General features: G+C 48.8%; 1 protein-coding gene across 1 annotated transcript; it reads right to left on the bottom strand.

Annotated features, from left to right (window-relative positions):
- Window positions 1–887: 887 nt before the first annotated feature.
- NAT8L (N-acetyltransferase 8 like) lies at window positions 888–24,234 on the bottom strand. The gene is made up of 3 exons (XM_072334422.1): window positions 23,537–24,234; window positions 22,293–22,457; window positions 888–1,404 (listed from the first exon to the last, which is right to left on the bottom strand). The coding sequence occupies exons 1-3, from the start codon at window positions 24,159–24,161 to the stop codon at window positions 1,037–1,039; spliced, it is 1,158 nt and encodes a 385-aa protein (XP_072190523.1). The 5' UTR covers window positions 24,162–24,234; the 3' UTR covers window positions 888–1,036.
- Window positions 24,235–25,265: the final 1,031 nt, after the last annotated feature.

Genomic DNA, 25,265 nt, shown 5'->3' with positions numbered 1-25,265 from the left:
AGCCCCCCAAAATGCTATTATCTGTCACATTGCTTCTCTGAAGTGCTCGGAGTTGGTGCGCACATTAATGTGCAAATGTGTTGCCATAGGAACTGCAGCCTCCATTATGCCTCAGTGACACCATTCAGCAAAAGCCAGAACTAAAAAATGAACAACAACAACCAAAAAAAAAAAAAAATTAAAAATAATAAAACCAAGCCAAACAAACAACAAAAAAAAGAACACCCACCCCAAAAGGCAGCAAAGAGAAAGTCACATGCGGAGCCTGGCCCAGCGCCGCAGGTCAGGCGTGGCGACGGTAGCGCAGGAGATAGATGGGGCTGATCTTCACTTCGGCTATGTTACATCGGGGCTCAGAGTTCGGACGGATCGAGTCTGGTTGCTGGCTGGGAAGGAGATGAGGATGGAGCTGTGATTCCCACACGCCGAGGGGCTCTCAGACATTTGGCAGGATGAGGCACATCCAAAAAAGTGCAACATCAGTGCCGCGGTGGCAGTGCGATGTGTTGGAGTGCGAGCGCACGCTTCCTCTTCATGCATTGCAGCAAGCGGGTTGGGCTGGGGGCTGCCCCCCACGTTTTCCTTGGAAACTATTAACCAGTAAATAACGGTAAGACGAATGCATATTCTATACTTACTGGTGCGTGAAATACTGAAAACTGCATTCAAGTAATTTTCTCTGCACTATGATGAATGCATCGCTATGTTATCTTACACTTGGAGAAGGAGAACACTGGGCGCACCAGAGTGGCGGTGCGATGTTGCAGGGAAGATTCTGTGCTTTCTGTCAGTCCCCGGGAGGCTGGGCTGTAGGATGCTGACTTCCAGCCCCGCCGCCTCCAGCACGCAAGGCTGGGCCACCAGGCTGCACGGAGCAAGCCAGGATGAGATGAGGGAGCAAGGGGGGCACAAAATTGGCAAATAAACGGTGACAAGAAAGAGAAGGGTAATTTATTATTATTTTTCTTTTTTTTTTTTTTCTTTTTTTTTTGGAAGGGGGAGGAGAAAAATAGCTTTTTTGCTCATTGGTTGGGTTTTATTCTTCACGGAGCTGCAGGCGGTAGCGGTGGTAGCGAAGCTGGAAGAACATTCTCTCCAGCAAGGAGTGCGTCATCCCCGGGAGCGCGTAATGTTCAACCACACCTACGTGCTTGAAGCCCAAGGACTCGTAGAGCTTGTGGGCCGCCATCTTCACAGCTGTGGTCCCCAGTACGACGGAGGAGTAGTTGTTGAGCATGGCAAACTCCAGCACCTTGCGGCCCAGGGCCTTGGCAATCCCCTTGCCACGGTAGTTGGAGTCGACAGACATGCGGCGCAGCTCCACCGTGTTGTCCTCCTCGTTGCCTCGCGCTGCCACGATCCCCACCACGTTGCCATCCAGGACAGCCACCCAGAAGCAGGAGCCTGTAGGAAACAAAGCACCACATGTAGCTGCCTGGGGACTAAAGTGCTCTGAAAGCTTGGACCCAACTTGCTTTTCCCCTTGGCAATGCCAGGGAAATGTTTGTTTCCAGAGGAATATGTACATAAAGTTGCTAAAAAACAAAACATAGACACTAACAATTATAAGCTTCTAAAGTACGGATATGTGCCTTCATGGAGATCTACAAAAGCCACTTTTGGAAATGGATCTGAGCACCCTATTCTGTGTGGCCCTGCATTGGTCCCTGACAGCTTCAGCCACTGGCACCTAATAGCAACGGGTGATCCTCCACTGTAATGGGGCACGATGGGCAAATCCCAACTTGCATGCAGTCGTGCTCTCCAGTCATACCAGCATCTACACCACCTTGAGTCCTGGCCCCCATTTGGACAGACCTTTGGTTGTGTGCTGCACCTCCCTAGATCCAACCACAGCACAGGAAGCCACGTGTTTGCTTGGCTTTCCAACAAAATGGCTCATGTGGGATATGGATCTCACCAAGAGACATTGGTACCCATCCCAACCAGCTGCTCAGGCTGACTAATCAACATGGGAGCCAATGAAATTACAAATTACTGCAGCTCCAGGGCACTGCAGCACCATTTGGCTCCACTAGCAAGACAACTTAAGCAAAACAATTGAAGTTAAATGAATGAATTACTTTGGTCTTAACTAAAGCAGATCATCACATAACACGTGATGTGATAACATGTAACAAAGTGCCTTTAATTGACCTGAGAAGATTAATGCTTTCATCACAGGGCAAAAGTGATTCCAACTTGGATGCTGCTTAATTAACAGCCAAGAAAGCCATTACTCAATTACATCAGCTAATGAGGGATACTATGACAAACTTTTCACTTAGAAGGAAAATGTGAACGTCTGCACAGGAGGAATGTGGCCTTACATTAAGAAGACTGACCAGACGAGATCTCGACATGCTGTGACTTTAGGACTCAGGTACCCCCATCAGAAGGAGATGGCTACAATCCATGGCACAACAGCCAATGAATAGTGGGGCAGAAACAAGCCACCCAGGATAAATCAGCTCCAAGCCTTTCCACTGCACTCAGCCATGCACAGTGCCAGCACTAACACTTGCTTTTGCTCCTGCTGTGAGCCATCATCACACTGTTGCTATCTAGGTCAACAGCTAATTTTTAAACACGCTGGGACCCATCTTGACCCACTTATCACAAGCAGCTAAAACATCTCCTCAGTGCCACCACTCTGACAATGCCACTCATCCCCCTGCATCTGCCCAAATCTCACGCTGTAATTCATTCAGACAAGACCCCAGATGAAACTCAGGAGTGCTGAGGACCAGCAGCTGCTTTCCCTCTGCACACAAATCCAATGGCTCCAGTAGCTCATGGCTCTTTGCTCGTCAGCCTTATTTTTACAAGTGCACATCATGTGGTGACTGTGCACTACATGGCAATACCCTGTCAGCCCTCTATCACTCATCCCACATGCCTCCAGCATGCTTGCTGGACCACTGAACTGCATAATGTGGTGCTCATCATCCTTATGCACACTGCCACCAATTTCAGCTCCAGTGGCATAGCCCAAGAATGGGGCTTCAGGGTTTCCCCTGCATTTGAGGAGCAGAGATGGCTCGTCTTCCCCAAAACAAGACACTCTTCTGCACTTCCACCTCCATTACTCCCTCTGTATATTAATGCTTTTCCTTTCTTAACAGACAGCTCACGTGCCCGAGGAGCCAGCAAAGCTTATTCAACAAAACACTTCCAAAGTTTGTAAAACGGCGCATTGCCCAAATTTTTAGGTTTTCTGCCTATTTTAAAAACAAAGCTGGACATGGCTGCCAGGGCAGAGCACAGAAACTCTTCACACTCCTCTGATATGCTCATCCTCACACCAAGGACCAGCTTCACTGCAAGTAGAACCAAGGCAAACACGCACATCTTGTTAGCTTTAACTTACAACTTTAAAGCTTGATTATAATGATTTCAAGTTCAACATGAAAAGAAACACTATCTGGCACATCTCCTGGTGTGTGTTGTGCATGAAACGCTTATAATTAGTGCCAGACAGGACACATCTGCTCAAACAATGCGAGCTGTATTTGTCTTCCCTTTGCACCGACATGATCAGACCCCAGTATGTTCATTGCTCCATGTCCATGCTGTAGACTGCCACCAGCCTACAGAAAAATGCCCAGATCCCAAAGCTGCAAACCCAGCGCCGTCTGATCCACTTTGGGTCTGGTTAAATCCCTTCCTTGGGGAGCAACGCTTCTTGCAAACAGGGATTTGCTACCTAAAGTGGTTCTTTGGATCCCCATGCACACTGCTGATCTCAGGTTGGTGCTTCTCTCTGCTGAGTAAACCCCTCAAGTTTCAGATAAATTAGATCATGGAATCATTACAGTTGGAAAGACCACTAAGACTGTCTAGTCCAGCCATCAACCCATCACCTCTATGCCCTCTAACCATGTCCCTCAGTGCCACCTCTACCCTCTTCTCAAACATCTCCCAGTACAGTGACCCCACCACCACCCCCAGGCAGCCTGTTCCAATGCCTCACCACTCCTTCGGAGAAGAAACTGCAAGTCTTTAGATTGCTTTCTGCCAGGGCTCACTGCTCCCCACTGATCCTAGCCAGCTGCAGCTCCATACCCAATTCCTCCAGCAATACATGCGTAGCACATCTGGAGCAGGAGGGAAGCGCCCAGGGAATACAAGCCATATCCTCATTCTTAAGGACTACGGGGGATCTCCTTCTAATCTTTTCAGGATTGAGGGGATTGAATCAGAGCCCGTCTCATTTTTGCACTTTTTCATACTCAGGATGAAACAAAATTATCTTCCTCTCACCTGTCAGCAATAAGAAAGAGCCTCGCTGCCAGCAACACTATTAATAGCAGGTGCTGACGTTTTACTCCCTTGAACTGTGATCTGAAAATAATCACGGTTTCAAAGATAAACACACCCTGACGGCTGCGGCTCACCCTGCCCTTCAGATGCTCATCTTGGTCAGCATTTGCTTTTACTCTCACCTGCCTCCATCTTCTGGCGTCCCCCCCTCGATCACTGGTGCAGTCAAAACCTTCTCAAATCATGCTGCCCCAAACTGCTCTCTAGATTTCTGATCCTGCAAGAAGACTCACTCAAAGGGCTGCTCTGCACACATGTCTTGCATTTAACTTCAACTGTCTCTATCTCCATGCTGTCAGCACCTCAGGCATCTCCAAACACACTCCAGCTCACGCCGTAATGCCCAGGCTTCCCACTTGAATGTGGTCTCACTGCAAGCCATCTCCAAACCACGTCCTTGTCTCCTGCCTTGGTGCTCCTACCACACTCCCCTTGAAGCTCGACCTTTCTGCCTCACATCTCCACTTGTGGCACCCAGAGCAGCCTCTTCCAAAAGCTTTCCTTTTACAAGTGTGTAGAGGAGAGATGCCGTAGTAGGATATAAAAGATCTACAAAATACACTGTAAGATAAAGCAAATGCTCTTGTATCTCCTACCTCCATAAAGCTACACAAAGCACCTGGGATAGCAAGAGGCCAGCCGTTCTGTCTTATCTTCCTATGCTCTCCTGTCGTCTGTCTTTCAGTTAACAGCATCTTTCCTTTGCCTTGGCAACAAGCTGGACCAAATTGTCAGCAATTAACCTAAACCATGCAGCTGGCTGCCAACTTGGACATCACCACGGTGAAGTGATGGTCGCTTCAGATGTATTTTATTTACAGTGCTCAAAAAAGAGCCATGGTAATAGTGAAGCTGCTCTAAAAAACACACACAGCAATGAGCTGGTGGCAAGATCCACCTAGGAAAGTTAGACATGGCTCCTCAGCTGAAGGCACAGCTCTAAATTCAAGGATGATTCCCAGCTTCTGAAGACCAAAAGATATTGCTCTGATTCACCCACCCCTTTCCTGAAGCCAGATCAGATCAAATCCTTCACTCCGCAGGGCTGGAGATCAGCTACAGCCAATGGCTGGTGCCAGCCTGTGTAGGGTTTGCAATCCTGTGACAGCGCTTTCATTGGGAGCTCAACACCGGACACTTCTGGGAACCCTATTCCTGCAGCAGACCAGAATTCTCCCCTCTTTGTTCACTGCTGGCATTTCTACTTCCTGAAGGTCGAGCTCTCATTTCACACACAGGTGGCACACAGGCTGGGCAATTAAACTCAGCTGTGAGGCCATAATATGAGAATGACAAGGAACTATTAGAGAGCAACTAAAGGAAGATTGTGAAGATGGGGAAGGCTCTGGAGGACAGGATGTATGAAGAACAGCTGAGGTCTCTCTGTTTGTTTGCACAGGGCAGTGGGCACAGCACTGAGCTGCTGGAGCTCAAGGAGTGTTTGGACACTGCTCTCAGACAGAGGGTTTGGGTGCTCCTGTGCAGAGATTTGGTGGATTTGATGATCCTTGTGGGTCCATTCCAGCAAATTAGGTGCACACACACTGATTTCCAGCTTTCCTCCCTTTTCAGCAGCTCCATGAAGGAGGGGACACCACCCAGAGAAGTGATGCTACCAGCTCACACCACGATCAAAATGAGAGGAATTCACCCTCTTTCAGAGGCAATGATGTTCACAATTACTCGTTGAACCTCACTTCCAGACAGACACAACATCCCCACAAGCACATTTCAGATGGACTGTGATTTTCAGTGCTGATTTAGCATGTTACCATGACACAGATGTGAGCAGTCCCCCCCGGCTCAGAGCTGTCAGGAGCAATGTCCTCAGAGCATCTTCCAACCAAGGAGGTGATCCCAGTGAGTGAGCCACTGAGTGAGAAGGAAGCTGACACCTACAGAATTCTGTTCAGCCTCCTCAGGATTAAACACTGCAAACCCGCATTGCTGGGAGGAAAGCGATGCGCAGGTGTGAGTTGTGGGAGGGGATGGAGGTTCTTGTGTTCTCAGAGCTCAATGGGAGGAGTGAGTGCCTTGTCTTACATTGAAGCATTGCATACAGGGCCAACCTACATCTCACACCCTCCCCTATATCATTACATTGGGGAAAAAAGGGAAAACAAAAGAAAAAACAGCTGAGCACTTCCCAAAGAGCAGGTCTTGCAATTCCCCATGTCCCTCACTCACATATCACACACAGAAGCTTTCCAAAACCGACAGGCTCGATAACACCAGCTGCAAAACCTGTATGCCCCAAACTCTTTGCTACAACCCACTGATGCCCTGGGTCCCATTGCAACACCACTGCATAGGAATATCAGGGCAGATGGAATGCAGCACACTGTCACATCGCAGAGCATTACATATTCCCCTTGGAGTCATTTGCCCTGGAAGCTCCGTGGTGGTTTTGGGCAGCCCAAGCAGGGCAGTGTAGGGGGAACCCAGTGGGGCCATACTGCACTGAACACTGTGTAGGTTGTGCTACTCTGATTTACTTGCATATAGCCAGCTAAAAAGCCCCAAAGCTCAGTGCATCACCTCCGTTACCTCCATCCTTTCCAGGCCTGTTTCTCTCCCTTTCACCTTTCCAGTTCCCCCTGGCTTCAAGCAGGGCTGAGTAACAAGCTCCAACAACTTCTACAAATAATTCTACACTGAACTTCAGTTAGGAGGCATTCCTGGAGGGTTCCGACAAAATAATGGCATTTTAGAGTAGTTTATGGTGGTGGAAACTGGATGACATATGAGAGTCCTGCCTTGGCACTCCTGACACTCGTGAGCATCCCTATTCAGCTGACACAGATATGGAGAAGCAAAAATGTCAGGGGCACAGAAGAATTACCCATGCATGAAATTAGAAATGCTATGGGACCCTTTCCTTCACGTAAATAACTCAACACAACCTACCACAGCAGGATTCATTGCCCCAACACAAACAGCTCCGTGCTGGAAGAATGCTGGGCCATGTGGATGCACAGAGTGGGTGACACCCACTGATTCATGGGGCATCCAAGGGGCAAATCACTGACGTGTGCACAGCAGCAGGAGAGATGGATGAGCTGCCACCACCAACCAACACAACTGCTTCTCCATCTGCCTTCTTTTTCATCCTCACTCCCTGGAGCCAGGAGCTGGATCTGATAATCTCTGTGGTTCCTTCTAGCTTGGGGTATACCAGCATTCTGTAGACTCTAGGTTGACGTAAACATCTCTGCAAACCCAAGAACACTCCAGGGTTCAGAGTCAAACATCTGTTTTGTAACATGCCACTAGCAAGTCCAGAACAGCAGCCGTGCTCAGCTCATACTTTCAGATGAGGACGGGAAAACATGGTGAGGTTGAACTTTTGAGTAAGAATAGGAAAACTGACTTTGACCAGCGCCTTTCCATGTTTCCGGATGGAGCTCAAAAGCATCCTCCTCCTATGTCACAGGAATCATATTTTGAGGTGTCAAAGCCTCTCAGAAAATCCTAAAATGCTGGAAAGTAGCTACACTTCACACAATTTGTTGGACTGCAGAACAGAAAAGAAGAAAACAAACCTTCTGCAGCAGCCAGACTTCAGAAAGTGGCCAGGTCTGGCCCAGCATCTCCTATGAAACCCTGCAGGCATTTCTGACAGTCCCAAAACCAGACACAGGCAGCACTTCCAGTGCATCTCAGAGGCTGCTATATTAACAAGTGCAACAGCAAGACTTGAAATCCTCTGCTCAGCTCTTTTTTGCTGAGCATGACACACCTTGGCTGAGCAGCACAGATCGGTCTGCAGCAAGCAGCAAGAAAAGAATATTTAGAGCAACCTGAGAGCAGATGTTCCCCACGAATCCAAAATCCTCACTAAGCCTCTAAATTGTGGAGTCAGACCTTAGGTAAGTCAATGCTTTAGTATTCAGGCTGTTTTAAGTCAGAAGTATAAAGGTGAGAAGGAAGGCAGCCCTCCTGCCAGCCTTGCTGTCCTGCATACCCCCAGTCACTGCTTCAAATGACAGCTCTGACAATGAGCTCCTCATTAGTTAAATTAGTTTACAAAATAAAATGCGCTGTTCATTGCACTTTAAGCCAGCTTCTTAAAAGGACATTGTTAATGCTCAGTCTCCATCTTCTCAATCTTCTCAACCTATTATGGCTTTAGTGCTTTCTGAAATGTACTGGAGCTACATTGCAGCACATTTCACTTTCAAATGTTGAAAAAAAAACTGGAAAATCTAGAATTATTGGATGTTTTAGTATTCATTATTTGCTGGCTGGCTTCTACTTTATGTGCATTACCACAAAAAGGCACTGAGCAATATCAAGACTTCTTTTTAGCTTAGCAGTTGGCCTAGACATAGATCATAAAGAGAAAATGGGTAGAATTGATCTTATTTTAGCCATATATCATTACTCGTCTGGCCTAAATTTAGCCAAGCTTCCCTCCAGTTGAACAGAAGTGCATGCACCTACACAGGAATTGCATCAAATGCTTCAAAGCAAAGGGAGAAACCAACATTGCATTTACTTAAGGTTAAATAATAAAAGCAATTCTGATCTCTACAAGGACTTCTGAGAACTTTTATGCCGTTCTAAAGGAGGTCAACAAACTTTACGGTGACTCACCCTTCAGGAGAAGCCATTCTGCAAACAGCGGTATCAAAGCCTACTCAGCGTTCTGCAAATGCTGCAATGCTTCCCTGGAAGCACTGGTGAGGTCCTTTGGAAGCTTCCCTGGAAGCACTCAAGGCCAGGCTGGATGAGCTGTGAGCAATCTGAACTAGAGGGAGGTGTTCCTGCCAACAGCAGGGGTTGGAACTAGATGATCTTAAAGATCCCTTCCAACCCATACTATGATTCTATGATCATAGAATTGACAAAGGCAGCAGGGTGAACTACCCCCAAGATACAGACACAAATGTGGGATATGGTATAATGGTGCATTAGGACAGAACACCCGATCTGTACAAGCAAGTTCTTTAAATCAGAGTTTAAAGCAAGGCTGAACGGGTCTCCTCCACTCTAATACCCAGCTGTATGTAAGAAGATGAACCTAAAAGCATAAAAGAATCCACATTCACATGCCCCAAACAGCATGACCTTTCCTTCTACTTTCAGGGACATGAAGGAAACCCAGGCCACAGAAGCAATGCAAAAGGCCAAAGGCACGATTTGGAAATGTTCACTTGTACATCACAAAGTGAGTGTGCATATTCAGCCAAAACAATCTATGCAACACGTTTCAATGGTTCCAAACGTGTTTTTTCCCCTCAGCACATTAAAAGGAAATGTTCCTGTTGCCCTTAAAAGCTTCTGAATGGGGACCTCATGACTACAACAGCTGATGAGCAATAATTATGAGTACTCATTAGGAGTAGCTTACGGTGCAGACACACTGACCAGAAGGGTCTTAGACCTCAGGGCAGGTCCTCTGCTTCAAGATCAGTATCAGGCACTTAAGGATGGGGAACGCGTTTCATTATATTCTGTCTGGCAAAGAGAAAGTACCACCATGCTCTCCAAAACCTAACAATAAATACAACTCTGCTGCTCCAAAAGCCTTTCTTTCTGCAGATGACTCAGGTTTCATAAGAATCCTGCCTGGTTGCTAACACAACGATCCAAAGCTCCCCAGCCACTGCGTTAATGATCTGCTGGAGTGAAACAGCCACCATAAGCAGTCATGTTTTCTTTGAAACCACACTGAAGAGCTCATTGCTCAAAGGAGAGGAAGACACACACAAAAAAATGAGAGTATGTTGAAGGCACAGGTTTGGTACAAACTAAAGGCTGAAGACAGTACACAACTTGATCTCCTTGAGTCTATTGCAAGCAACAAATATTCCTGACAGCTAACACCTTCCTTGCTTGCCGACCTTTTATTTTTCTAGATTTACCATAAATATTTAACCTCTGGAGGACTGTTTTATTCATACTTAACACAACCAAGTATGGCCCTGGGGTAAGGTTGCTCAATTGCATTCTACCTGCTTGCGCCAACATGAAGGGCTTTTCTTTCCTCCCTCATGTCCCGTTAGGAGAACTACACATCAAGGCCAGACGCTAAAACTATGGGTAAGATATTGTTTCTTTCTAGCATGTGAGGAATGAAAACAAAGGTCCTCTAAAAAGCCTCAGCACTTGTCTTTCCATCCCACCATGCTGCAGACTCCACTGTGGAGCACCATGGGCCCCAACCATCGCACACCGCTTGTATTTTCAACTCTTAGCAAGCCGTTTCCAGTGTGAAGCCACAGCACTGCCTAAGTGCAAAAATCAACCACTGGTTAAAAACTAGATTCTGTGCCTTATCGAGGCCAGGGTGACTTGGGTTTAATTACACCAAACTGCACTACATCCAGACTGGAATTAGCACATCTGTTGAATGCGGCACCAAAGGAAAACTACATCCGTAAATACACGAACATCTGTCAGGTTGGGCACAGGCGATGGACCTGTTGTGGGTGATGCATTAACGTAAAATGAAAATCACATGCCGAGTGTCTGCATCTCACAAATGAAAAGTAAAAATAACAACACCTTTGTGACATGCTCAACTTACCAGGCAAGACCACCCTGACCAGTCCCACCAGTGCAGGGCAGCGTGTCTACAGCTGGTGATAGCAGATACTGCTGTGCCCTGAGCCTTGCTCAGAAAGGATCTTCTCTTACACATAAGGCACCCAACAGCAACCATGGCCAGGAGAGGTGCAAACCCATGCAATCCAGGTAGCAATGCAGTATTTTAAGGATCCAGGAAGGTTTTTGTATCTATCAAGGCAACACTAAAGTATATATTAAACCTCAATTGTAAGACAGAGAAGAACAAGTGAAACAAGAGCAGGTTCCTGGATGGAACAACTCCTTCATAGAATCGTTTGGGCTGGATGGGACCTTTAAGACCATCTAGTTCCAATTCCCTGCTATAGGCAGGGACACTTCCCTCTAGATCAGGTTGCTCACAGCCCCATCCAGCCTGGCCTTGAATGCCTCTATGGAGGGGGCATCCAAAGCCTCTCTGGGCAACCTGTACCAGTGTCTCACCACCTTCACAGTAAAGAATTTCTTCCTAATCTAGTCTAATACTGCCTTCTGCTGATATACATGATCTCTGAGGTATTCCAATCCAAGCCACCCTACGATTCTGTGACATCCTGTAAACATCACCTATTCTCTTGCAGCCAATTGATAGACACACACAGCAAACTGGAGGCAGGTTTACTCCACGCCACTGCACTTCCCACTTACACCACAGGTTTCCCACAAAGATCAAAACAACACATGGACCTGTGCTGAAAGATGCCCATCAGTGTGCTCCTGACTCCCAACAAAAGACAAAGGATGGAAGCATGTGGTTGACTCAAAGCAAATGCTCCACTGAATCTCTGAGCCGAGCTCTCTCAGTTCTGCCTCAGGAAATAAGGGGTGTCAGGGGTTTCTTTGTAATGATTTTTTTCTTTATTTAATAATTTTGCTGAAATCCTTCCTTAGCTGTTTGAGTTATTCATGGAAAAACACTCGCACTTCTTAAGAAGCCTTGCAGATACTTTGATGCTTTTCAGAGAGCTGAGGGCTAAAAAACAAAACAAAACACTGCAAAATCTGGTGATAGGTTACTCCTGAATGAAAACCTCTGCACAGCTAGATGTTATCTTCCGAGCATCTGTAGGTTCTAAAATCAGACCAGACGTGTATTTTCACAGCTGCTAAATGAACCTCATATATTTTACAGGCAGCAGAAGCTTTTCAAGAACGGTCCTTTCAAAAAGTCTGGATTGCTTCATAAAAAAATATCCATCCAAATGCTCACTGCCACCCCTTTCTAACACCAACTGCCCCCACTTGCATCCTCCCTCTTTCTGACCAATTGCACCACCACTGCCATTCCGATAGCAGTGACTTCACCAGTGCACTCCAAGGGTGAAGAACCAAACTACTGTCAGGCAGACAGCAGCTGAGCACCCGGAGCGCTTCCATTGCTCTGCCTCTAACTAAACACCATCCACAGTTGCTTAGTGCTGGAAACAGCAGGTGCTCCAAAAGAGCCCCGTTTCAAAAGCTTCTCATTGCTGTTCTACTACTTGCATTATTTTAAATTGAAAGACAGCATATTTAGGTCTTCCCTGGATTCCCACTGGAAGTGTTACACGGGGTGCTGATGCTGTTAGCTAGTTCCAGGGAGGATGAACAGATTTGGCACCTCCAAAAAAAGAACCCAAAGCCCCGATCTCAGCAAGCAAAACAACTTTTCCATGTACTCTGCCTGCAGTAATGATTTCATACATCCTATTAAAACGGTCAGAAAAGGTTTCATGGAAAGAGTCAGAGTGGAAAAGATCAATAGGACATACCCAGATATGGATCGGGGTGAGGTGGGTCAGAGGATTTAAAGGAGGTGTAAGAAATCCTGTTGTTGGCTGTACATTTGCCTTCAGGCAAAATGTTCTCTCCCCACTGCCACGTGGGTTTATGCGCTGACGCACCGTGTTTGCAGCTTAGCAGACACAATATCCTTGTGCAGCTGACTTGTGTTTGTTTTCTCATCTCTGTTATTCTGAGCGTTCCACCAACAAAAATAAATGCCTGTGCTCACCGTGCAGATATCTGAATGGCACATTAAGAAAGAGAAGGACCTATAGAATGACATTAAGCAAAGGGACATAAACACATTTAAAAACATGATGGGAGGAGAAGGGGAGATGCTAGATGCAGATTGCTGCTTTGGGGAACCGTCACAAGTGATAAATGAAGCAAGAACTGGCCCACACAAACCCACCAGAGAGTTCAGCACAAGGATGGGTAGGAGAGCCAAGTGGGATTCAAAGAAGGAAAAATGCAAGCACTGCAACTTGACAGCAGAGAAATGGGATGCAGAATGGTGGTGGAAAGGAAAGGGGGGGAAAAAAAAGACAAAAATAAACAAAGAGCCACTGTCAGTTCCCCATATCACTGTTGTGATCTGGTAGCACTGTACGTGTCTGCTGGGCACACCGAGGAGCCAGCTGGCCAAGAACCCCAACCCAACCAGCAGAACAGCCAAGCAGCCCGCACTTCTGATACTGGTTTGCAAGTCAGGATTCAAACGTTGATAAAGGAGCACAGGAGCAGTTCATATAGCTCTTACTTGCATTGAAAAGTAAACCCAGGCAAGCAATGTGCTCAAAACACAGTTTCTGTCAATTCAAAACAAGTCACACTCTTGTCATGAATTCACTGAAGATCTTTAGCCAGATAAGTAAATACACAGGCAACCCAGACTGGCACTAATCCTGCTCACAGCTCATCCCCACATCTCTGCTGGGCTGCTGTTTTTAGGGATGTGGCTCAGTGGGCACGATGGTGATGGGCCAACGGTTGGACTAGATGACCTCAGTGCCCTCTAACCTTAATGATTCTACAGTTCTACCGGGATTTCAGGGGGCTCCCACAGCACCACCTCCTCAACAACTACATCGGTACAAAATGCCTCTGTCATTAAAACAGGGCTCAGATTCAGGTGTTCTGTGCGTACCTGTGCAGGTCTGATTCTGTGCGTACCTCATAATACCATGCAAAGACCACAGCCCCTTATGGCCCAGTAAGTCGGGTAATGCCTGGGAGATAACATGGGCTCTACTCTAATCAGCATTTTTTATTTTAAATATGCCTGGCTTCAGAAGAAATCCTGTATGAAAACCAACACTCCTGACTGACAAGGAAAGCATTAAGTTCACTTCAAAACATTCACTACAGGAATCGTGTCCTCATAAAAACTCAGGTTTTCAGCTCTATCACTTGAATAAATCCTACAGACAACAAACGAATGTCAAGTCACCAAACTATTATTTGCAAGTTATCATTTCAAGCAGCACACCCTGCCACAAGGCACTGCATTTCTGTATTTGCTTTTACACTGTTCCAAAATCAGTTTTATGTAGCACTATCTCACAGCGCCGTTACAGAAAATACACCTGCAATACGTGTTTCCCAGTAGCTATTTTGAAAAGCAGTCTTTAATTCTCAGAACCTGTTTTTAAAACACAAACCCCGCTTGGCATCAAGCACTGGGAGCTCCAGGTCAACATTTTGGAATTACCCTGTGAGCAATGACACCTTCAGCTCCGTAAAGAAACACCCTCTGAGCAATTACAGAGGGCAAGAAATGATACAGTACGTGCTCTCATAAATAGTTAATTGATCGTTGGGGTCCCGCGGGTCAATAGGCTACTTATAAACGCGTGGCTCAAAGCCATCTGTAACAGACACCATGGCACACACCTGTCTCTAACCAGACCAGCACAAGCCGGCTGTGATGCCTTAATAAAGGCATGGCAGAGGTTTCTTGATGATTCCACTGTGCTTTTGTCAAAAGAATTAAATAAATCCTCTTATTGGCACCAGTTACAAATGATAGATTTGCGAACAGAAGCTAAGCAAGGCACTCTGCTGTGTTTGGATTCCCGTGAAGGCTGCTTTCATTAGCCAGCTGTCAGGAAAAAAAAAGAAAAGAAAAAAATATCTGATTCCTCAGCTTCACTGGGGGGCAGGGAGCAAAAAGGTAACAATAAAAGAACCCTATAAATACGCTTTGAAGCTCCCCATTTCACTGATGCAGAGACAACAAAGGCCGTGCATCACTCAGTGCGCTGCAGAACTACACACCAGCAAAGCACCCGGCAGCCACTCCGTTAAAAGGCAGGGAGCAGCACAAAACATGCTGTTATTTCTAAGAGACCTTCAGCACCTCACTACCAAAGCGAGGGGTGGGCTCTGTGATACCCATTAATAGTGGTGAGCACCCCCAAGGTACAATTCCCTCACTCCAATGGCAGTGGTTAACCTGGCTTGCTGGGAAAGGCAATCCCAGCCTCGTGACTCGGAGACAAGAAGATGAAAGTCTGCAAGAAGCAATGTGCCCATTTTCTGAAATCCACTTCCAGATTTGGAGGGTTCTGTCTTTTTGACAACCAAGCCGTGTATTTAGGCTTGGTATCTAACAAATATTAGAGACCTTAAGATACAGAGCAAAGCCTTCTGATAGCTCCCCTAAAGTATCTGGGCACCTGGCTGTGTTCATGAGGATCACAGACACTCCTGGAAATCCCTAAGAGGCTAAATACAGTGCTTCTGGTGCTTGGGAATAGGATCACGAAGGTTGGAAAAGGCCCTTAAGATCATCCAGTCTAACCATAGTAAGATTTCAACTCATGCTCTACATCCAAAACTCAGCATCACAGCAGCTCAAAGCTCTGGACTTTTCTGCCTCTCACCACGACTTTGGCACCTAATGTGAAGACTGAGTTTAAATCTCTTCAAAAGCCTTAAACTGAAACACACCTTTGGGTAATTGCTTTAAATCTCAGCCACTCTGAAGGAAGCGAGAGAAGGAAGAAGAGCCATTGAGCACCCTGATTGAGACTCATTGCTTCACAGCTTAACTCACAGAGAAAACTCTGCACTCCTCCTCACGTTTATTCACTGCAACAGTCACAGGAAGCTGTACAGAAAAAAATTACTTTAAGTCAGACAAAACCACAACACCTGATGTTGCTACTCTATTCATGCTCACAAGTCCCCACACAGCTCACATTTAATGCTCTTGAGGAGGTAACCGAGCCTATAAACTGCTGGTGTGCCATTTGCACAACTCACTACTTCTCATGTCACAGATTAATTAAAAGCACTTGCACATATTGGGGTTTTTAAACACCTGCACGCAGAGTTTGCTTCCAGCAGCGCCATTCCCAACCAGGCATCGGTACAAACTCAACAGCGCTGCACGAACCGATAGCCACATCAATTAGGGACACCTCAAGAGAGAGTTTCTGAACGCAAGGGAAAAAAATATAGGTCACAGCACTCCGCAAAATTTACTAGAAAATGTAACTTTATCTCATTTTGACATGGGAATGTGCTGAAGCTGGATCTGAAGCAAGGTCTATTTTTGTCTCATGGATATGCATGTTGAGGAATGGGTTTGCACACTCGTTCCTGCTCCAGTAATAAAGAAGAGAAACTATGGGGAGCAAGGCTGCAGCGGCTTCTCCATTAATGCATTTATCCCATTTGGGTCTGTACCATAGCCCTGAAGAAGCCTGAACCCTCAGGCTGCTCTGTTAATCAGGACACTTCAACTTTTCCGTGGTAAACTCCTGGCTTACAGCATTGCTCTTCAAGATAAGAAGATGTGCACAGCCTGAGCATCCCTAAAACTGGAAAAAACTGAAGACTCAGGTGTCACTTTCCCTCTTTCAGCCCCACCAAGTGCTTATCAGCACAGGCACAGGGCAAGGCTGGGGCTGGCCATGATATCAGCCAGGGCGGACCACATCCAGCCTTGGGTTTGTCCACACTTGGTCACATGCTGGAGGAAGCCCTGGGGACACTCAGCCCCAGAAAAGTGGCACAGCAAGGTGTCACGTCCATCCTGGAGGGCAGGTCCCTGCTGCTGCTTGGCTGCAGGAGCAGAGCATTGGATATGAGAGTGCAGGATGGAACGCCAATTGTATCTGAAGAGGCAGGTTTCACACGAAACAACTTGTAAGGCTCAGGAGAGACCTTCTTGCTCCCTACAGCTACCTGGAAGGAGGCTGTGGTGAGATGGGGGTTGGTCTCCTGTCCATGGAGGTGTTCAAGAAAAGGGCCGAGGAGCCACTGAGGGACACGGTTTAGTGGGGGAAATATTGGTTGCAGGTGGACAGTTGAACTGGATGATCTTGGAGGTCTTTTCCAGCCTTGGCGATTCTATGATTCTAAGTTTAATGACATTTTACATAATTCAAATAATAAAATATTTTGGTCAATCACCAGTTCTGGACAACATGCATCTCTAACACTTGAAAACATCAGTTGCTGTTTTATTGCTTCCCAACAAGTTCAGCTCAAGACAGGCACTGAATGTGAGAACTGCCAAAGCGGGCAGTTCCAGCTCAGCTAAGGCATTAGGAACAAAAAAAAGGCAACACTGGGAATTGCTTAGCAGTCTTCTCACAGGAGGCCAGTCCAAGATGTATTCAGGCACCATGTTTTCCATTCTAAAGTACACTAAAGATCTTTTCTTGCAGGATCTCTCCGAGGTGCACCATCTCATCCTTTGAAGTTACCTCCACTGGCAGGCAGCGGAAGCAAGGCCCTTCTCCTCCAAAATACGAGACCTGACCTCTGTTTCTTCCAGCACTGTTGGGAGCAGAGCTGGGAAATGCAATGTTTCAGGACACAGCCTCTCTCCTGGGTTTCCTGCCCCTGCTCCATGCCTCAGGCTGCACTCCCCATCTCTCCGTGAGGAGAAGCACGCCTGAGAAAATCCCTAAAAAACCCAACCCACAAAAGCCAGTGAAGGGGTTTGGCAGATGCCTGAGGTCAGGGTGCTGTATGATCCAGCAAGAAATGATGGAGATAGGGATGCCTTAGATTCCAGCTGCCTTTCAGGGATGGGCAAGTGAGGCAGGGCCCTCTGAAAACACATTCCTGCACTGGGAAGCAGCAGCCCTGAGCCCTATCCTGGGGTCAGGTAACTAAGCCCTGGCTTTGCAAAGCTTGAGCTGCTCTATTCTTTCAAAACAATGTTATCACTGGGCAGCGTCCCTCCAGCTTATCTGGTGGCTCAGCTGCTCGCCTTACCCAGAATGTGGAAGAACTGGGCTGCAGAGTCAGCCCTGTGCCTGGGGGTGTACTCCAATACCCAGCCCCAGGCTTCCATCCCCACCATGGAAAGCGGCCATCTGGGGACTCCAACTCCCTGCCCAGGCCTGGAAGGAAACTAGCAGGATTTGCACCTTCTCACAAGCCCTCTCTGCCCCTACCTCAATTGGAATCCTGAGGTAAGAACACAAGCTCAAGGTCTCTGTCAAGGACAAGACATACCTCATGAGAGTTCAGCTGAGAGACCATACAACTATTAAAGTTGGAAAACAACATTAAGTTCATCTAGTCCAACCATCAATCATCCCCGCCACGTCCACTTAACCATGTCCCTCAGTGCCACCTCTACCCTCTTCTTGAACACCTCCAGGGACAGAAACTCCACCAGCTCCCTGCACAGACTGTTCCAATGCATTTCCACTCTCAGAGAAATTTTTCCTAATAGCCAACCTGAACGTACCACCCAAAAGCAGCTCAGACTGATGGCTCATAAGCCATCCTTCTTTCAGGGCAGTGCAATACTGTCATTCAGGATTAATCTATTCATCGTGTACTTGGGGACAATGGAAACAGAACTGCTCTGCTCACCAGCAGCCTGAACTGGGTGAACAAAGGCAGACCCTTCCCCATTCAATGCAGTCAAGGCCCTCTCTGATATACACATAGAGATGGCTGGCTCCCTGAACCCAATTTGAAAGGAGAAAGCCTAAGATGGGGATTCAGTGAACACAGAACTTCTCCCTCCAGCCCTGCTCACACCACCACAGAATAATCAATGCAAGAAACCACAGCCACCAGACTGGTGCATTTAATGCATCCTGACATCTCCTGCTTCAATCCCTTCAGCTTCACCTGCTGCCTTATGCAAGGCAGATGCCCTCAACCCTTCACCAGGTCTGGCCGCCACAGCTCTCCAGGTCACCTGCCCATGCTCTCTGCTCCTCCTGCTTGGGCTCTGCACAAACAACACCAACAAAGGTCAGCTTCTGCAACAAGGAGATCTTTGCACCACCACCAGGCACACATACACACATCCCTCTGCAGAGGTACCCAGCAGAAGGGCAAGACAGACAGTTACAGGAGATAAGGGCTGAAACTACCCCAGAAAAACATGCTGGTTCATCTACCCAAGCTCTGCTCATTCAGGAGAGCAGTGGGCTGGCACCAGAAGTGAGGAGTTCTGGTTTCCATCAGCCTTCCAGCAGAGACTTCAACCTCCCAAGAATCTTTCCAACACACAAACTGCTGCAAACATACACAGAACCACCGTGACAGAAGCTTGAAGAGATGCTGTAAAACTGATTAGTCGTCAAAATCATCAGACCAGAAAAGAAGCTCCAGCTGTGCTCCCCTTATTTGCGTAAAGCCCTGCCTCCCGCACTTCTCTATTTAAAATTAATTTCTTTTTTTGTTGTTGTTGTTTACTAGAACCCAAGTTACTCTGGTTGACAATTAAGCCTATTATCCAATTCCTTCCTTTTCTACCACCCCAGTGCCTTATTTCATAGTTTATGCGGAAAAAGATGAATTCCAGTAAGTGCTACTTTAAAATGAGGAATGCAAGCTAACAAAGAGCTGCGGAAGGTTGGGCCATTCACTCTTCTGTTTTAAGATCCCAATCCAGCACCAAACTCAATGCCAACAATTAATTCCTTTGAAGTCAACATCAACTTCAACTCAATCTATTGCCTTTGGGCTTAGAGTCAAACTGGCCCAAATGTTCCACCAGATCCTTGGTGCAAGTGTAGGAGGATGAGAGCAAACAAATATTTAAGTTTTGGCTTGTGTACTTCAGCAAAATGGCTGTCAGCACATGCTGTTACGTTCACACAAAACCCAGTGGGAGAAATTCAAGACAATAACTAACATGCAGACTGGTGGGTCAGACAACTGCAGAAGAAAAGAAATACTCCGATGCGAGTAACACTAATCGTGAAGCATGGTGCTTCCAGCATCCCACTACATACTGTGCTTTTGGCCTTTGCTCTTAAGCTGATCCATAGGTTGCACAGCCCACACAGATGCTCTGGCAGAACCACCAGAAGCAACCCATTCCCTCCCTGTGAGCAGAGGGCTGTTTGCTGTGGATGCTCCGCACAACAGAACCGTGACCTGGGTATGACAGGCAGTTCTTCATGGCACGGATGCCAAGAGCAATACCTCAGTAAAGCCAAAACCAACACTGAGATCCAAGACCTCAAGACCACACCCAGCTCTACCTCTGCCTGCCTGTTCCACCTGAAGTCACACCAGGTTGTTCACTGCACCGCATCTAGCCAAGCTCTGAGTACCTACAGCCTCACTGGGCTCTTGTTCCAGCATTAAGAGTTGGACCCGATTATTCTTAAGGGTCTGTTTCAACTCAGGATATTCTATGACTCTTCCATAATACTCAATTGAGAAAGCCTTCACTAATATCTAAGTTGGAACAACAGGCACTACTTACAAGGAGGAGCCCTTCTTGTTCCTGCTGTACTAATTCATGTCTGAATGCTAACTCGTCAGCTATCACAATAAGAGAAAAACTTGGGTCTGGAAGTTGTTCTGTTGTCATTCCTGTCCTCTGTGCAGGGATAGGGAGCTGATATGGCACAGCACTGCCTGTTCTTGGTGTGTTTCAATAGACAGCAAAATCAGTGCCAGAAAGGCAAGGAACTCAAAGCTTTCGGAGATATCTGTATTTATACTGGTGTCTTCTAGAGCAGAAATAAACGATCAGAATGCCAGGTTGGTGCCTCATGCAGGTAGCACCACACAGCTTCACAGCACACAGACAGGCACTGGAATTGTGGATGGAGCAGTCCTGGCTGCCTCCTCTTGGCCTCTACCAGATCATGACTCTAACTCGCTTCATGCTACAATCATCGGGCACCCTTCACAAGCACCAGCAGTCCCATAAATCTGCTTTTTATGGCATGGCAGAAGCCTAATCACACGTGATTAAACTCTGTCAAAAACTAAAGCCCACACTTCCCTCCGAAATTGAAATCAGCCCTGTTAGGTATCAAGAAGCAGCAACGCTGATGGGTGGAAGGCACGCTGTCTACACAGTGCTGCTGACCCTACACAAGTGGGGACACTCCCAACTCTTCATTTGAGCCTTTCCCACAAACACTGGTGTAAGAACACCCCAACTGTGGCCATGCACATCTCAGGCTGCAGGGACAGATGCAGCTCAGGCACCTACAAAGCTCACACTCGCTGCTCCTGCTCTCCTGCAGCTCTCCCCCCCCAGCACCGTGCACTGTTGGACCTCACCACACAGGTTCGGAAATGTGAAGTCACAGCCCATTTATTTTTGTGACAACAGCTTTAATGAATATTGAGCTCTTTTTAAGGACATGTACAAGTTACACATGGTTTTGTTGTCACGAGAACGAGCACTGGGAATTAAATATAACCCATGTAGATGGACACAGCAATGGGATGCAACATCCAAAAGAAATGCTGTTAAGGCATTTTGAGTCTTATTACAAGGTAAGCACCATTTTAGAAGGATTTAATACTAGGAGTGAAGAGAACATAAGTTTGTGGCTTTTATTACCAATGAGGAGAGCCCTAGGAAGAGTTCTGCCACACTGGGGACAGCAGTGATGCAGCGAAAACCATCACATGGAGAAACCAATGAGTGGTGCCTTGAGAGAGAAGATGATGAATGGCACATCTCACCCAGCCCACTTCCCCAGGAGCACGGTACAACCACAGTGCAAACCTCCAACCCAGTAACAGCCCCCGGCAGCCCAGAGAGCCCCCAGCTCTGGCTCTCACCTACAGAATGGGAATGGTACCTTCCCCCCGACAAATTGCAAAGGACTTCTTTTTATTATTATTAATTGTGTAGGAGATTTTTATTGTTATTAATCACGTAGGAGCTATTTGCAGCTTAACAGTCAAACATTAGATGCTGTGCTTTTAATTACATGCACTTGCATAACAAGAAGATGAAGGCATATGTCAAACACCAGCAACATCCCTTTACATACCTGATCTACGCTCCTTCCAAAACGCTTGCATTAAGGAAGGTTCTTCTAGAGTAATATGGCAGAATGTGCTTTCACCAGCACCCCATATGCCCTGATACACACAGGGGGCAAAGAAACCCCCAGCTCAAGGAACATGGGGTGCATCCAGCTCTCTGTACCCCAATTGAGCGTGAAGAGCACAGCCCCCAGCGCCTGCCTGCAGATGTGGATGACTAAACATCTTGGGGGGGGATGGATGGATGGATGGATGGATTTGTGCTTGGCATGTCCTAAAAGCTGCATTCTGGCAACTTTATAGCTGTGCTCAGTGCTGCTGCAAAGAGGACGAGGTGCCAGCAGCATGGGGCAGCCACAGTCCCCGTTGGGGGGAAGGCAGCCCCAGGCACTCACACTCACCTGGCGGTTTCATGTAATATTGCTCGATATCAGACATGTCCGTATGCAGCGCGCAATCGAGATAGTGGAGGATAACTTTTCTGCTGAAGTAGTACCTCATGCCCATCAGAAAGATGGGCAAGCAGCAGGTCAGCAGGAAGGACTTGGTCACAACAAAGCACATTACTATGGAGATAAGGAAGAGAAATAAACGACACCTGTCAGAAAAGAGAATTTAGTGTTGATTTCGGAATACAAACTCATTTAAAAATAAAATAAAATTAATAAAGAACACAGAGCAAAACAGACATTTGCAGCTCGCACATGAGAACGGTGCAATTCTCCCTAAGCAGTGCTAAGTGACAATGCAGCTCAGTATTCCTGCAGTGCATGGAGGGGTGGAGAGGGGCTGCTGGGGGCACCCCCTGCGCCCCGCTGTCAGTTGAGGGGGGGCTGTGCTGCAGGCACCGTGTTCCGCAGCCATGTGTTTGGCACTGCGGCATTACTATTTCCAGACTGGGAAGCACCGGCTGCTGGGGAGGGGCAACAGCCTTGGGACTGGGGGTCCATGCAAGGCCTGGGGGGCTCCTGGGGGGGACCCTTTAGTAGTCGTTTCCCAGCGCCCCACTACTGCCAGCAGTCCCTCTCCAATACAGAGCTTGAGGGGTCACCTGCAACCACCAATGGCTTGAGAACCCAGGCTTGGGGTGGAGAGTGCGTTTTTAGGGGGGGGGGGGGGACGGGACATGCATTATCACATTATTATTCACACAAAAGCAGAGCTCACACCATTACTTCCAGGAAGGGGGGGCTTGGGGGCACATTCTTATTTTAAAGGGGGGTTTCGAAGGGGGCACACGTGGTTATTTGCGGGGGGTGGAAGCACCTTGCAGGAGTTATTTTGGGATTGCCACCCTAGGAGGTGATCCCCCCCCAACACACACACGGAGATGGAGAGGACCGGCCGTCTCCAAGCAACGGCGGCACGCGGTACGCAGGGCTGCGCGCTGCGGAGCTGCGCGCTGCGATGCGCGCACCGCTCCCATCCCACCCCCCCACCTCAACGCCCAGCACAGAACAACCGCAAGGACGCGCAACCTCCGCGGGGAGCCCCTCACCGCCCTCCAAACCCGCGCAGCGCAAACCACCCCCCTCTCCCTCCGCCGCGATGCGCTGCTCTCTCCGCATCGCTGCGGCTCCGCGTGGCTGCGGCGCTCCCGGCTCCACGCATCCCCGTGGGGACCCCGAGCGGAGTCGCTACTCACCCGCCATCAGCGCGTAGAGTAGCTGGGTGAGGGGCTGCTGCTTTAACCCCCTGAAGGCCGTGTTGGGGATCCGCTCCATGATACCTTCGTAGAAAATGCGGCGCACCACCTCCTGTTCGGAGGGGTGGAATTCGCGGATGTAGACGTTGTCGCGTTTGGGTTCTTCTTTGGGGGTACCGAGGGGAGCAGGGGGGGAGGAGGGGGAGCCCGAGAGGGTGGGCCACATTTGGGAGGAAGAAACAATGATGGTGTCTTTTTTGGCTCCCGGGATTGAGTCATGGTCTTCCGCCACGATCTTGGTCTCACAAACCATCTTGGGAGACAGACAATGCATGCAAACGGGGCGCGGGGAGGGAAGGAGGAGAAAAACGGGGAGAGGGGAAAGGGGAGGGGGGAGAAAAAAAAAAAAAAAAAGGAAAAAAAAAAGGGGGGGGGAGGGGGGAGGAGCGGAGCGCGGAGCAGGGCCGGAGACCCGCGGGCAGCTGCGCGGGGCGCGGAGCAGCGCGACCGGGCGGGACGGGAGAAAGGAGCTGCGCTGCATTTTGGAGAGGCATTTATAGAGCGGGGGGGGCCGCGGGTCCTTGGGGTCCGAGAGCCCCCCGCATTGGCTGCGCGGGGTCGCCATGTGATCGGGGGGGGCGGGCCGCCTGCCCACCTCCCACCCCCATCACCCGCGCCGCCCCTTTGCAAATTACTACGGCGCGTCCCTGCGCGGGGGGCGGTTTCCTCCCGCGGGTCGCGCATCTCTCCTCTGCGTCCGCGCTCGGGGACGCCGCCGCTTCCTTTCATTCTTTCTTTCCCCGTTCCCGTTCTGGAACAGTCGCTGCGGGTGCGCGGAGCCCCACGGGCGGACACGACCGCGGGTGGGTGCGCGGGGTGCGCGTCCCGGTGGGCTGCGGCACAGCGTGGGCGCTCCGCGGTGACTCATGCGGCGCGGGCCCCCCCTCCCCATCCACGCATCGAGCGCTCCCCCAGCCCACGCGACCCCGCATCCGTCCCCCACGCCGGCTCCGCGCTTCGTCCCCCGCTCCGTAACTTTTCCTGCGGGAGAGAGAAGGCGGGGGGATGCACAGCGAGGAGGAAGATGGGCTCCTCCTCTTCGCAAGACCCGAAAAGCTTCGCTCTTTCCCGGTTGGAACCGGCCGGCATCTGCCCCAGGCATGCGCCGTGCGGGGACGGTGCGGGGCCGGGGAGGAGGTGCGGGGATGCGGAGCGGCGGGCACGGACACCCACACCGGTGGCCGCCTCCCTCCCACCGGCTGCGCCCCCGGAGCCCCGTGTGAGCCCCACTGCGAGGTCGCCCCTGAAAGTCCCGTCCTCCCGCGGGGTGCACTTGAGCGTCCTCTTGCCCGGTGCTCCCCTGCTGCCGCCCCTATGGATGCTGCGTCCCCCTGCGGGCTTCAGTGCGTCCCCCGTTGGAGCCTCTGCACCCTGTGGGTTTGCGTTCCGGGTGAGGTCCCCAGGGTGGTGCGCAGGCAGTTGGGGCTTTGCTCCAAGCTTGGTGCCACAGCGATGATTTCCTTGCTTTGCCTTATCATAAAAAGAGGGGGGAGGGGGGAGGAAGGAGGGAAAAAAAAAAGCTTTCTAAATCATGGAGGGGGAAAGATGTGAGGCCAGGGCTTGGAAGCTCTCCCACCTGCTGAGTGCTGCCAACACCTGCAGCCTCACACTGCGCCAGATGCCCTTGTGGGGAGCTTCGGGGTGGGCACGGGATGGTCCTTTCTCCAGA

This window comes from Excalfactoria chinensis, chromosome 4 (genome assembly GCF_039878825.1).
Source record: "Excalfactoria chinensis isolate bCotChi1 chromosome 4, bCotChi1.hap2, whole genome shotgun sequence".
Lineage (NCBI taxonomy): Eukaryota > Metazoa > Chordata > Aves > Galliformes > Phasianidae > Excalfactoria > Excalfactoria chinensis.
The sequence above is the reverse complement of the archived record's forward strand: the minus strand, read 5'-3'. Positions and strand labels throughout refer to the sequence as shown.